At 46.1% G+C, this 14,700-nt stretch overlaps 1 protein-coding gene across 3 annotated transcripts in view; it reads right to left on the bottom strand.

Moving 5' to 3' along the window:
* Positions 1-13,354, bottom strand: part of ATG16L1 (autophagy related 16 like 1) — a 37,521-nt gene extending 24,167 nt beyond the window's left edge. Inside the window, exons 1-5 of one of the 3 annotated variants that reach the window (XM_019739763.2) lie at positions 13,072-13,354; positions 9,425-9,518; positions 4,354-4,459; positions 3,363-3,436; positions 2,232-2,483 (exon numbers count right to left, since the gene is read on the bottom strand). In XM_019739763.2, the coding sequence (XP_019595322.1) occupies positions 2,232-2,483; positions 3,363-3,436; positions 4,354-4,459; positions 9,425-9,518; positions 13,072-13,186 (641 nt within the window). In that variant the 5' untranslated portion in view covers positions 13,187-13,354. The remainder of the gene's footprint in view (positions 1-2,231; positions 2,484-3,362; positions 3,437-4,353; positions 4,460-9,424; positions 9,519-13,071) is intronic. The other 2 variants (XM_019739764.2, XM_019739765.2) reach the window with 2 other exon arrangements.
* Positions 13,355-14,700: the final 1,346 nt, after the last annotated feature.

The raw sequence follows: 14,700 nt of genomic DNA, 5'->3' as shown, positions 1-14,700 counted from the left end.
GACACATCCACTGCACATCCCCAGGAGAACATTCCAGAGGAAGGAACAAAAGCAGACATGGTGCCTCACAGCCCATTTTCCTGCGGAAGAGTGTGAATTCTCCTGTGCACTGGGAGGCTGCAGGGCTCTTCTCAGCGTAAGCACAGGCCTGCCCACTCTCCCTCCAGCAGGTTCTCCACAGGCAGCATGACAACTTCCGGTACCTTCGGTGTCTTCACTACCCTTAAGCTGCCTAAGAGCACCATGGCATAAGTCAAGCTATTTTAAAGTAACCACGAGACAGGAAGAATATAAAAAGGACAGCTCATTTTTTCTTAATACAGTAGAAACTTGAGCAAGTTAGAAAACATAGAAAAGTAAAAAGAAAACAAGAACCGTATCAGACCAGTCAAATGAAATATTATAATATAATCCCTTCCTTCTAATTTATTCAAAATTTGGATCACGCTGTGTAAAAAGAATGTCTATGCTATTTTCAGTTGTTAATTTTATGCGTTTTCTCATGTCAGTAAATCTTTAAAACATCTATTTGTAAATGACATTGTAAAATGCCACTGTATGAAAACATCACAATTTATCCCTTGAGCGATATACTGCTAATTTTTCACCCCTATGAATAACGTGCTATCACAAAATAGTATCTGTAGGGACAGCCGGGTGGCTCAGTTGGTGAGAGCACGGGTCTGAACAACAGGGCTGCCGGTTCGATTCCTGCATGGGATGGTGAGCTGCGCCCCCTGCAACTAAAGATTGAAAACGGCGACTGTACTTGGAGCTGAGCTGCGCCCTCCACAACTAGATCGAAGGGCAAGTACTTGGAGCTGATGGGCCCTCCCAATATTCCCCAATAAAATTTAAAAAAAACAAAAAACCCACAAAATAGTATCTGAGAACAAGTCTCATGACTTCCTTAAGTTCAAGTCCAACAAGTGGAAGTTTTAGGCTCCCAGTCTCTCCCAAGTACCCTTCCAGCTTAGAAACAGGCTTTCTATGGGCCCCCTTTTCATCTCCCTCCCAACCCTTTTTGCCAATTTACTGCCCACATCCACTTCTTTTATGAACTACCTATGCTTTCCGTCCATCTGTCTGAGTGCTCACCTATTCCTTACAGACTCTGCATTGAAAATACTGATTTGACAAGAGCACATCCTCGTTGACTGTTCTAGTGTTCTCTGATGTTGAGAAACAAAAATTTTATACTCCCTCCTTATTTCTATTCCTTTCAATATTTAGAAAGTTCTCCAGTACTTGTATTTAGGAATTTTTCATAAAGTAAAACAGCAGACAGTCACATTTTCTTACTTCTACCTTATGGTTTCAGTTTTTATACAGACTTTGAAACCTATTTGGTATGTTATTTGGTAGGGTTAGTGCTCATTATTAAGCCTCATTATTTTCATTCATTTTCTTAGGTTAACTGCAATAATCTTTTCAAATTCTAAACTACTGACGTGGGGATTTAAAATCATGTTCTAATCTCTGTTGAACTCTTATTACTAGTTTCTCAACCAATTTGCTTAGGTTTTTCTAGGTGGGTAACCACAAACTGCCCCCAACTTCTCTGTAGAGGCCCTGCATTCGCTGTCCTTGCCGGCTGGATGGCCAAAACGTCACTCAGTTGAGAGAGGGCCCTTCCTTCTTCTTTTCCCAGTTTTGATGGGCGTGCATGTAGCACAGTAGACCCTCACCATGAAGGTACAGCCTCGGGGATTTTCATCACAAAATTTCCCTCCACTGAGACTATCCCTAGTGTCGGGGGTGGGGGGAGGCTTTCCTGTTGTGGGGCCTCAGTGAATTTTTTAAAAAGTACCAATGAATCTAATTTAGGAATTTCACACCTGTATGCGTGTGAGGGTGGACTATTGTCTTCTTGTATCAGAATTTTTGGTATGGGTCTGAATAATTTTATAAAAATGGGGGTGGCTGGGTGGGAGGAATTTCAATCTTATTCTAATTCTGGTTTAATTTACACTGCTCAAGAGTTAGCTTTTCTCCCCAAAACACTGAAAGAATTCACTGGCTAAAATAGTATGGGCTTGCCCAGCTGCAAAAGTGTTCTTATAAACGCAGATCTCTATATCCACCATCACCATTTCTAATTGTGTTAAGTGTTTTCCGCTTCGCCCCCTCTCCTCACCCCGTGGTTAGAGCTGCCAGGTTTGTTTCTTTTCATAGACCTGGGCTCTACTTTACAAGAAAAGGAAACCACCAACTGCGGACTGATCTCCCACCTTGAATCCTTTTCATTCTCTGCATTGAGGCGATTGGCTTCCTGGGCTTTCTCGGCCATCCACCTGGTGACCAGCTCCTGGTTCTCCTCCGAAGTCTTCCTCAGCTTCTCCTCCAAGGCAGTGAAAGTGATCTGCAGGGCATCATATTCATCCTTCAGGGTCTGGTTGGCTCGCTCAAGGTCCTGCAGCTTACTGCGTAGTTCTTGGCACTCTGTCTCCAGGTCAGAGATCGTCTGCAAGCATTCTGCAATTCTGAAAGCATGACATGCAGGAGGAATGGTGCCGTGCAGGAGGAGCCCTGCACCGGGGCCACAGTACCTGGCCAGGAGCTCGAGCTGTGTCAGCCCGGGCACCAGCAATGACCTCGGCCATCATACCAGGTACCACGCGGCAGACTTCCTGGTTACTGCCCCTCACTTAGCCGAGCCCAGCCCCACTGGGCAACCCCATTAGGAGAGAATGCACCTAGGGTGCAAGTCATCTAGACTACAAATGACTAGATAAAGCCCGTTTCAGAAGAGCAGGATTTGAAAAAAGGGGGAACTTTCGGTGCTTAAATGCAGTGGTTAACGGGGGCTTAAAAGGAGGCTGGAAATCCTGTGTCTTCATTCCATCAGCTCTATTACTGAGCAGAATTCCTGAGCAAGCCTTCCACCTTTCCAAGCCTTTCAGGATCCCTTTCTGCATATTAAGGAAAAAGGTACAGAAAAACCCAGGCTCCCTCCAGCTCAAAGGTCCTAGATTTGGAGTTCCCACTTTATCTTCTCCCTGATCAAGAATAATCCCGCCCCCAAACTCACCCCTGTTCCCAAGGGCCACACACTTGGTATCTTCGCCCCATCCCCACCACAGAAGATACCAGCTCCCACATGCAGAGGCCACGGGGAGAACTCTGAACGCCTGCGGACACTAGCCAGGGCCAAGGTTACTTCCCAGGGGTCTGCTGGGAACCTGCAAGACTGAGGGCACTGTTCTTGCCTCTTCCACCCTTTGCACAGGTTAGATCCCAGGCTACGCATGCACAAAGATTCAGCTCTCGCTGAGCCCACCGATCACACTGGCCCTGCTCATGGGCGCACAGTGAGTGAGAGACCCCACGCAAGTCCCCAAGGAGGTGTCCTCTCTACTCACTTTGCTTCATTCGTCTGCATCTCCCTGTCCTTCTGCTGCATTCGGTTATTCAGGTCAATCACCAACTGAGCCAACTGGGGGGAAGAAGGACACGTTCATAAACGCGAGCTTTCAGAACCCCAGCTAAAAACTAACAGTGGTTTTAATCTTTAAGGAAAGGTGCCTGCAGGCTTGGGCCACGGCAAGAAGAAACAAGCGAGGTGGCAGAGAGGAGCTAAAGGGCCTGTGGGGGGTGCGCTGGGCCCCGCCGAAGGCAGCCTTGCATGGATGAGAAAAGTTCCAGATGGCCAGGTCCTGCTGGGGGCACCTGTCTACCCCTCCACCCGGCTACCTTTGCAGGCTCCTCAGCTGATAAAATGATCAATTCAGCTGATTTGTAAAATACATTTTTTCATAATTTGCTATTACATCACTATCCAGAGTAAATACAGCCCAGGACTTGGTTGTAACGATTTTTTCCTCAAACAGCAGGGTTCACTCTCAAAAGTTTTTTTTTTTTTTTTTTTAATTTCTGTATTGAGGTAACACTGGTGTATGACATTATAGAAGTTTCAGGTGTACGACATTAGATGTAATCTGACAAGTGTATGTGCTGCGCTGTGCTCACCAGCAAGGCTAGTTTCCACCGGTCACCATAAAACGGAACCCCTTTACCCGTTTCTCCTTTGCTCCACCCCCTTCCTCTCGTCCGCCTCTGAGTTCTCTCAAAAGCTTTGTGAAGGTGTTAGTAAGGCCTTCAATGGACCAAACAGCGGGCTTCTTTCCTTTAAAGTTTCTCCACCTGTACCTTTCATGCCATCTTGGAACATGACGACGGGGTAGTGATGTCAATGGCAGGCCCCGCTGCTGATGGAGGCAGAGACCATAGAGCTGGTGATGCCACATGTAGCCAGAACGGCTGCAAATTCCAGCGGAAGTCCTGCCCGCCCGTCCTCCCTACCCTAAGACCCACACAGAGCGGAAGACAGGCGAGGAGGGCAGTTATCTTTACCTCCCCACGTTTCTTGTGCAATTCAGTCAGTTCTTCCTGGTGTTTCATCCTTAGCTGGGCCATTTCTTGTAGCTGACTCTCATTCCACGCACCATCATGTCCAGGACTAAACCCCCAAACCAGGCAGGTGAGAATGAAAAGGAAAGAGACAGAAAAAAAAAATCAGACCCAAGCCCCTTTAATCAGGCAGTGAAACAGTAACTTCCAAATTTCAAACCTGTACACGGCAACACAGCCAATAAAGCATGAAGTAGAAAGCAGGAGACATGAGCCACTTGAATAAAGGGTAGGCTCCAGAATGAAGTTTAGGTAAACACGGAGGAGGTAAGACGGCCCCTCGCGGACCAGCACGTGAGCGCCAGCCACGTGCCAGGCCCTGCTCTTGGAGCTGGGAGAAGGCGGTGCACATAAAGCTGACGATCAGTTACGAGCAGACAGACACCAAACAAGCAACCGTATGAAGCCAGGAGGTCAGATGTGCTGTGAAGAAAATCGAAGCAGGTAAGGCAGGGAACAGAGTGGCGGGTCCTGTTCTATGCATGTAATTAAAGAGGCTGCTCAGGGAGGTCACACACGACTGAAGCCGGGAAGGAGGTGAGGAACGAGCCATGCAGCCCCCGGGGGCTGGGCCCTCCTGAGCAGAGGGAACAGCAAGTGTTGGAAAGGCCTCGCGGAGGTGACACAGATGGTGTACTCAGGGGACAGCAGGACTGGAGCCCAAGATGTAGCAGGTACAGGAGGCGGACGGGTCAGAGGAAGTGGGGCGGTCATGCAAAGCTTTTACTAGATGTGACTGGAAGCCATTGGAGGATTTTCAGCAGAGGAAAGACTTGTTTTAAAAGCATCACTATAGTTGCTGGTTGGAGAGCAGACTGCAGGGGTTGGGGGTCGAGGGTAGAAACTGGAGACCAGCTAGAAATTAATATACAGTTCCTGCTCGAGACAGTGCAGCTAAGACGGCAGCAGTGGAGGTGCTGAGATGCGGTCAGGTCCTAGCTACATCCATTCTGAAGCGAGATGATAGGATCTGCCTTTGCATTGGATGTGGGGTATGCGAGATGACTCCAAGGTTTTTGACCTGAGCAACTGAGAAAATGCAGGCGTCACCTACTAAGATGGGAAGGACTACGGGAGCACAAGGTGTGGGGGAGGGCTGAAGAGTTCGGTTTGGACATCCACGTGGGTATGTTGAGTGGAAACTGGGTATTAGAGCCTGAACTTCAAGAAAAGAGGTACAAGCTGGAGGAAGACATGTAGAAGCTGTAAGCAGACAGATGTATCTGAAACCGCAGGATTGAGTTCAGATTGCTTTGAGAATCAATGTAGTTTGGGGAACTCTGCAGGTGCCTGCAGACCATCTCAGAAATAGCAGTAAGTGACTAGAACAGTGGATTTATAGTTCAGGACAGAGGTCTTGGCTGGAGCCACAGACGTGAATTATCGGACTATAGCGAGTAGCTGAAACTATCGCCCAGGAAAAGCACATAGACGGGGAAAAGGAAGAAAGCTGGAAAACCAGGATGCCCCCACCTGAAGAGAGGGGGAGAACTGCCTCCTCCAAGACCGATAATGAAATAAAAGAGGGCAAAGGGGGGCAGCATGACGCTCCCTCCTGATCCCACCTTCCATCTCCAAAAGTGTTTTTATTACACGTTCAAGCACAGACTAATACCCCAGCCTTGGAGGCAGCCTGTGCTTCCCCAATCTTAGCACACAGAGTAGAAGCCAAGCGATGAGAAAGTGGATCGCACCTCACAGGAAACCATCCTAAATTAGGCAGAACAATCAACAGGCCTGGGTGACTAACTGCATATGGGGATTAAAAAGTATTTTTTATCAAATCTTCTTATTTTAATGCAAAGCAATGTAGAATATGCAAGGCTAGTCCCTTCAGAAAAGGAGCTGGCATTCTACAAGAGCTTCAGGAGACTAAGGCGCTTCCATTTTTATTTCAAACTCTTTGCAACATCCCCCCAGTGGAGCTTCACTAGGTAGACAAGAGAATCGCCTAAACGGCATGCTTAAATTCCAATTCCTGGGCCCCACGCAGACTGCTACAGTAGGCCCGAGACAGAGCCCATCGCCTGCGTTTCCAGCAGGCTCTCAGGATCTGACACGGGGTTTTCAACAGTTCCAGGTCATCAGAACCACCTAAAGGGTTTCTTAAAACAGGTTACTGGGCCCACTCCCCGAGTTCCTGAAACAGTAGGTCTGCAGTTGGGCCCGATACTTTCCATTTGTAACAATTTCCCAGAAGCTGCTGTCCAGGAAGCATACCTAGAAAACTATCAGAATCCACTGTTTCCAGGCTCAAGAGTTTAATTTTATTTAGTACCATATTTCCCTGAAATTAAGACCTAGCCGGACAATCAGCTCTAATGTAATGCGTCTTTTGGAGCAAAAATTAATATAAGACCCGGTCTTATTTTACTATAAGACCAGGTATAACATAATATAATATAATACATAATATAATATATATATGTGTATACACACACACACACACACACACACACACACACACACATATAATGTAATACTGGGTCTTATAGTCATTTTTGCTCCAAAAGACGCATTAGAGCTGATTGGCTGGCTAGGTCTTATTTTCGGGGAAACGGTAAGCAAAGGGATTAAAACACTTAAGAGGGAAGTCAGATAAGTGATATAGATAAAGCTTTTTAAACACAGTGTGTTTTAAGATTAATTAGAATAAGATAGGCAGGACTTAGAGACAGAAGGAAGGAAAAGGAAACTGTTAAAACAAAAAAACCACAGGCCCAAAATGGTGTGGCTTGTGCTAAAAGCCCATGACACCAAACCTAGTTTAATACCTGATTTAACTGCAGTTAAAACATACTGATCACTGCACTGTACACCCGAAGCTGAAGCTGAACAATAATGAATGTCAACTACAATTTTATAGATATATATAGTTACAAGCGGAGTACAGCATTAGAAATAGAGGCAGTGGAAATGTAGTGACTGTGCGATGTCAGAGGGGAACTAGATGGGAGGAGGGGTATCACTGTGTGAGGGATATAAATGATAAATATTTAACTAGTACATTGTTTTGTACACCTGAAACTAATTTTTAAAAAAGTTAACAAAAAACAAAAATAATCTGCCCGAAACATAACCAACCAGTCTGGAAGATGCTAGTCAACACCAATGAAGTAATCTGTCACGTGGGCCCTCTCCATTTCCTCCCTCCTCCCATAGAAAAGAGGTCATCTACATGAGAAAAACCCTTGGTAACAACCGTTTTTTTTCTTTTGTTAATAACTCTCCTACCCAACTCTTCTTCCTGAAAAACCCTTCCATTCTGTATAACCCCTTCTAGTTGCTAGATGGGATGCTGCCTGATTGATGAATTGCTTAATAAATCCAGTTACATCTTCAAATTTACTCAGTTAAAAAATTTTTTTTTTTAAAGAAAACCACCTACATAGCCATCTTCTGTGCCCACACTTACCACACTAGCAAACACCCCCTCAACTGGTCGCCCCCATAGACAGTTCCTAAAGAGCAGGGACTCGGGCTTAGTCAGCTCTGCCTCCCTAACGCCTGACCCAGGCCGCAGGCAGACATCGAGTGCAGAAGATTCCTTCCACAGTCCAGGAATGAAAGGACACAGAAGAAACGAAGGGAGTGGTAAAATAAATGTAAACCAAGGGACAGATGCACAAGGGCTGTGGGCCAGGAATCAACAGGCCTGGGTGACCGACTGTACATGGGGAGGGACAGGGTACCGAGGGAAAAGGGACTCACAGATGACTGGTGGAAAATAACATGCCATTAATAGAAATGAGGCAGTCAGGAGGAGAGGCCTGATACGGACATGAGTTTGTGGGGAAGGAAGCACCTCCAATCACACTAGCACCGCAGTGATATTCAACCAAAATTGTCGTATATTTACTTATAATAAACACCTTTCCAAGTAGATGAGTTTGACTAACAGATAAAGGATATAGAATACAGTCACCAAGAGTGTAGCCTGGTAGAAATAAAAACATTTTAAACAAAGGTGAAATGGCATTCTCTACACCTAAAATAGGCCACAGCACTACGATAACTTCAACACTACCGAAGGCCTTCCAGGGCCACAGCCAGGTACCGTCTCCTGGACTGTTATTAAGCAAGGATGGAGCTCTGGTCTGCCAGGAGGCCATCCGCCAGCTGAGGAAACATGGATGGCAGGCAGTTTCACAGAAGATTCAGCTATAGGAGTAAAGAACTTAATCTACACCTAGCATTCTGGGATTTTTAAAGCCCTAAATTACTGTCAACTTTGTTATTAAAATTGCTAAGTGTTAACTGATATGCAAATAAGAATGGATTTCAGAGCAAGGGTACTGTTCTGATACAAGCAATCAAATTTAATATACAAACATGAACATATGGAAAAAGGAGACAATAAGACTCTAGAATGACGCCATTTAAGTTACTCTGTGAAGTATGGCTTTGAGGTTTTTTGAACCATGCCTCTCAACAAGAAATATTTTATAAGAATAATCCAAGTAAACACATCATCCCCCACAGTGAACACATACGTGCATATTTAACAAGACAATACTTACTCTTCCTACTAAAATGCAGGTTTTTTTCTAATCTTTCTTTAAAACAAGGCTTATTGCAATCTGCTAGTTTAATTTCATAATTTACTAAAATATGTTGAAAAACACTGAACTGAAAAAAGGATCAAACAGACCTGTATTGTACGGCAATCCTGTATTAACAAGATCTGTGTAAATCCGCTCAAGAATGCTTACTTGTCTGATTATCTAGAAAACGGAACTCTGATAGGCTGGAGGAGGAACTGGCCTAGGTACCCACCTCAAGCAATTTCTCTAGCCTCTTACTAATGATAACCCTTCTAGGTCGGTAGGTAAGTACCTTTAAAAACATGATTTCAGTTATTTGGCTTCAGAAGTTCTTATTTGAAAGGAGCTGACAAAAACTGGAACACAGAAACGGTACTTGGTTTGCTTCTAAATTAGAGACGTGACAACTGAACTGAGACAAATTTCAATTAAGGAGGAGACACAAATAATGCAAGATAGTTCCAAAATACCTTATCTCATGCCTGTTTGGTATGTCCGGCTTTTCAGCTTGTAGCTTCTGGGCCAGCACTGAATGAAGATCTGACTTTTCCAGCAACTTGTTATCTATCCAAAAAAAAAAAAGAGAGAGAGAGAGAAATCCAGTTATTTATTATAATTTACGTATACTTTATTGCTACTTAATGTCTTACAAAGATTTGGACCAAAAAAATAAATAAATACCCAGAAGACAACTGGGTATGTTTCACTTTTATCAGGTATCAAAGTTACCCGGTACTGTACTTTGTCACTGATTACAGCAGTCATCCAAAATCCAGGGGCACACACTGCTTAGATGCTTCTGGGCCTAAGCAAGGACAGCCCAGCCAGGAACCTGTGGAAACGATCCTGCAAGAATGTCTCCCTATTATCAATCCATATTTATTTCACAACCTTAGTATAAATGACTTTATAATCTACTATATCTATGTATCTATTATAATCTATACGTGATGTATTACACATATTATAATCTATAAGTAATCTATTATATCTATACATACACATTTATTAAACTGTTGGGCAATTTTTTTTTAAGAAAAAAGAATGTCCCCCCAATTAATAGTTGAAAATGCTTTCTACTCCCACAAGGTACCTATTTCTACCTCAGGAGCAAGGGGTAAGAAACATACCAAAACACAATGAAAAAATGAAATGCTACGCACCTCTAAGGAATACAGAACTTTACCTTATCATTACATTTGGAAATGTGTTTTTTAGATCAGGCACAGGGGATACAAATACAAATGAGGGCCCCTGACCCCGAGGAACTCAAGTGTAATGGGGAGGGGGAATCAAGTATAAAAAGGAAGAGCGACCCTTTTCTCCTTTGCTCTGATGGCTTCACAGGTGAAGACGACACAGTCCAGGAAGGAGGACTAGCAGAGTTGTCTGAGCCAACACGTGAACGGGCATGATGAGAAATTCAGACCTTTTCTTACTGGCACTGGTGAAATAACTGATTTTAAAAGCAGGCAGTGACGCGACCAGATATTTATTAGTAAGAAGTTAAAGATCATTCTGAGGTTCCTTCCTTGCCCAGGCAACTGAGTGGAAGATGCTAATGTGTCAGTGAACACAGCAACAGCGAGCTTACGGGAGAAAATGAGCTCTTTCTGATGTAATAAATGTGACAGGGAGCATAGTGCAGGAATTCAAAAGAAAAGCCAGGGCTAAAAATGACATGTAGTGAAGAATGACAGGCAAAAAAGGGGGCCAGCTAGATCAGATGTGGGGGATACACTAAGCAGAACAAGAAAGTGACCCTAAAAGCCTGAGATGAGAACTGCTCAAGAACAAAATTTTAATAGGTTTACGCTAGTGACTGTTCCTGTTAGAAGAGCTTACTTCTCTTAAAGAGTCTTGATGATCTGAAAATGGGATTCCTGGGCAGAAACAGAAACACTCTCTTCATCTATTTAATGAATTAGCCCAGAACAGGGAAGTGGCTCCAACCTTGGATATTCACCCGTGTCAAAGGGCTCTAATAAGATCTTCCAAATGTTACATCGGAACTGGATGCTCTGTGATAGTACTAGGTCTTTCAAAGGACATGAGGCAGTAAGAGGGATCCTTCCTAAAAGTTCCTCTCACTAAAGAGAAGGATGGAGACAGTAGGAAGGTGTCCCCTGACCCCACGACCTCTTTTCATCTTTCTCTTCAGGCTCAGAGGCAGGGACTGAGAAGGAACTGTGGGCTGATAGTCAGAACTTAACTAGGAAGGCTGGCAGGAGGCATGGGTGTTCCACAGTCAAACCGGAAGTGATCTCCCAAATGGCAATCCCTGGCTTAAAGAAAAGATTTTACCAGGCAAAGATGGCCTTCCTCTCCTGCCCTCTCTCTGCCTCTCACCCCAGGTCCCTCTCCCAGCCCGTCAGGTACGCACTACTCACCACAGCTCTTTCAAGATGTGTTCCCTCTCTAGGACCGATCTTCCCTTCCGATTTTTCTCCTTCATTCTCCCACCCCGTCAAGATGTCCATTTTCAAAGTGCAGAAAAACATTCAAATTGTGCCAATGCTATTACAAGCACCTGCCATTTACAGACTCTTATTACGTAGAGGGCTTCCAAAGCACTTACATGCACGGCCCTGTTCTTATGAGGCAGGCAGAGCACGCTTCATCCCCATTTTATAGATGCAGCAAACCAGACTCAGAAAGCAGCCAAGTGGAAAGGTTAGTAAGGGGCCGAGTCACACCTCCAACCCAATTTGACTTTCAATACGTACTAGCTTTTAAAGAACAAGCATTCAATAAACACCTGCAGACCTGAATTTAAGTAACCTGTGAAGGGATAGCACTTGAGTAAGAGGGGTGGCCTGTACTCCTGGCTTTCTGGAATAGCACTGGCCTGGCCTGCTTTGAGCACATAAGGCATTAGCCACAACAGTGGCGCATCATCTCCCGTTTCTTCCCAGCCTTGTAAGAGGATGGGCTCAGCCAAAGCGAAGGAGGGCCATTTCTTGGGGGACCCAAAGAGAAAAGCAAATGCAAAAGTCACGAGCCATCAAGTCTGTGTTCCAATCCAGACCCCACCATTAATCGGCTGTGCCTCGCGGAGAAGTTACTTCATCTCTCTTAGCTTCCTGGGTAAAAAGGGCAACAGCAGGACCCGCTTCATAGAATTTTCAGGAAGATAACGTGAAATAATACACGCCAAATATTTACCCCAGCACTCAAACTTAATTTGCACATAACAGTTACTTGGGGAGCATCAAAAAATACCAATACCCGTGTCGCACCCCTGTGTACTGCCGCAGAGGTGGTCTGGGCTGTGTCATTTTTAAAAGATCCCTAATGATTCTAATAGCAGGTAGCATTGAGAACCACTGACTTAGCACAACCAAAATTCAATCAAGGGCAACTATTACTATGAATCTCATCAATCAACGTAACTCAAGAGACTGCTGTCATGCTTACCTCAAGGGGTGGAGCCACAGGACCGAAAAGTGCCCATTTCTTATCCCAAGCGTGTGACCTTATGGTACAGTCAGGGAAGGGGGTGGCTAGGAAATGCTCTTTCGAATGCATCTAGGGGCACAGACATTTTTGCGCTCAAACTGCAGTGGGGGCGGGAGGGAGACAACCACCTCTTCCATAGTGAAGTTTTCGTAACAGTAAAGACTATGACGTCCCACCTGAAAAGCACGTTAAGACTCAAAATGTGTCAAAGAATAGCAAGGTGGAATAAGGCCAAGCGGTCTGAGGAATCAAAGGCCACTTCACTTCATTATACTCACAAAACGACGTCAATGGCGCGAGTTACTGCCTAGTCAGCGCCCGTTTCAATAACACGAAGCCCGAAACAGGACGTGGCTGGAGCCTGTCTATTGACACAACAAGCACTGTGCGAGCTGCTGGGATTTACAGACAAACGTACACGGTGCCTGCCCACAATTTAGTAGAGAAAACGCCCCACAGTTACACCCGAACATCAAGTGGAAGAAAGAGGAAAAGATCTCAAAAGGTAGGGGGCGTCCGAGGGCCCGGGGATCCCGGGAGGCTGCAAGCCGAGCGGGCGGCCCGCGCCGGGGGCGCAGCCTCCGGTTCTCGCTGGCGCCCCTCGCGCCCCTGCAGGACCCGTCTGCCCGTCCGCTCCCGGGCACCGCTCGCCGCTTACACTGCAGAATGATCTCCTCGAACGCCTGCCTCTGCAGCCGATCCCGGCGCCTCAGCTCCTCCGAGATGTGGCGCTTCCAGCGGGGGAAGTCGGCGGCGCGGAGACCCGACGACATATTGCGCGCTGCCCGGGCGCTTCAGTATCGCCGATCCGAGCGGGGACTGGCGGCCGCGGCCCGCAACATGAGGAGACCAGCAGGCGCTGGAAGGCCGGCGGCCCCACAGCTCACCTCCACGCACAGGCCGCCCCCGACGCCATCCGGAAGGGTCTTCCGGCTCCTGCCGGAAATGGTTTTGACTAGGGCCGGAAGGCCCGCCTCCTCACCCGACGTCTTACTCCCCACGCACACACGTGACCTGCGCCGACGCAGGGCACTCGTTAATGACGCCCTCCCGAGGCCGGAAGCACTGCGGGCTGAGTGGCGGCCGCTGGGAGGCGTTGGGGCCTCACTGGTGGCTCAGCCCTGGTTGGAAAGCGGACCGGAAAGGGGCCGCTCCGCCCGCCTGCTGAAGTTTCCTTCTCCTTTACCCCTTTTATGTTTTCTTTCTTGATCTGCTTCCCTTTTCTTCATCTACTCAGTTTACAAGCAGAAGTGGGGTCCGCTCTTCACATAGTAGCTCCGTGACTGTGGAGGAGTGACAACCTCCTGAAGTCTCAAATCTGTAAAATGGGGACCGTAATGATACCTACCTCACGGGGCTGTTAGGAGGATTCAAAGGTATAACCTGTGTAATGCAGTTAGCACTGCGCCTGGCGCGTGGTAAGCCTGCTTTTACCTATGCACCCAGTATCCTGTTAAACTGCCCAGACTCCGTCTGCTTTACAGTCCCTCTGACCTCGGAGACAGGTTTTTTCAATGAAGAAACAGGATGCAAAGAACAGTTAAAGTCCGAATAGATTGGTGATGTTAAATCATTAGAAACCTAAAAACTATCTGCAACCTAACAGTAAATGGCTCCTTAGAAGGCAATGTAAGCAAAGGCCAAGATACAAACAAGACTTGAAAAGAGGAAAAGGACAGTTTGCCAGGAGGTGTTGAAAGAGGGGAGACAGAAGACAAAGACCCTGGAGAAGATGGCGTCTGTCACTTCAGTAGAACGGAAAACCTCAGCCTGTAATAGAATCATCTGAGCTCCATCTGCTTTTAACAAGCTAGTGAATGTGCATGAAAACGGAACTGGACAAACTAGGCCAGAGGAGAGGAAAGGAGTGTCAAAAACTGCCCTCTCCTCCAGCGTGTCTCAAGTCCAGAGGAAGACCTTTCAGAGACAGATAAGAAAGCCCAGCAGTAGGACAGTCAGGCTTCTAGAGCCGTCGTAAAGGATAACGTTGTTGGCAGGCAGTGCTGAGTGATCTGAACTTGTGAGAAGAGCCCTGGGGGTCAGAAATGGAAGGAATTTCCTCACACACTGAAAAAAGTGAAAAAGCAGGTTCTGAAAGTCACTGAGAATACCTCCAAATAGTGGTACCAACCTCAAAAGACCGTAGAATCACGTCGCATCAAACCTTGACAGTTGAATATGCTAATTTTCCCGACAAGATTTAGATGGAAATATCCTAACAAATTCACAGAACCAGCAATTGCGCTTGTAGGGATTTATGCCAAGAAATATTTAGACAGATGTCCAT

Source organism: Rhinolophus sinicus, linkage group LG01 (assembly GCF_036562045.2).
Source record: "Rhinolophus sinicus isolate RSC01 linkage group LG01, ASM3656204v1, whole genome shotgun sequence".
Taxonomy (NCBI): domain Eukaryota; kingdom Metazoa; phylum Chordata; class Mammalia; order Chiroptera; family Rhinolophidae; genus Rhinolophus; species Rhinolophus sinicus.
This window is presented reverse-complemented; position numbering and strand designations above follow the sequence as displayed.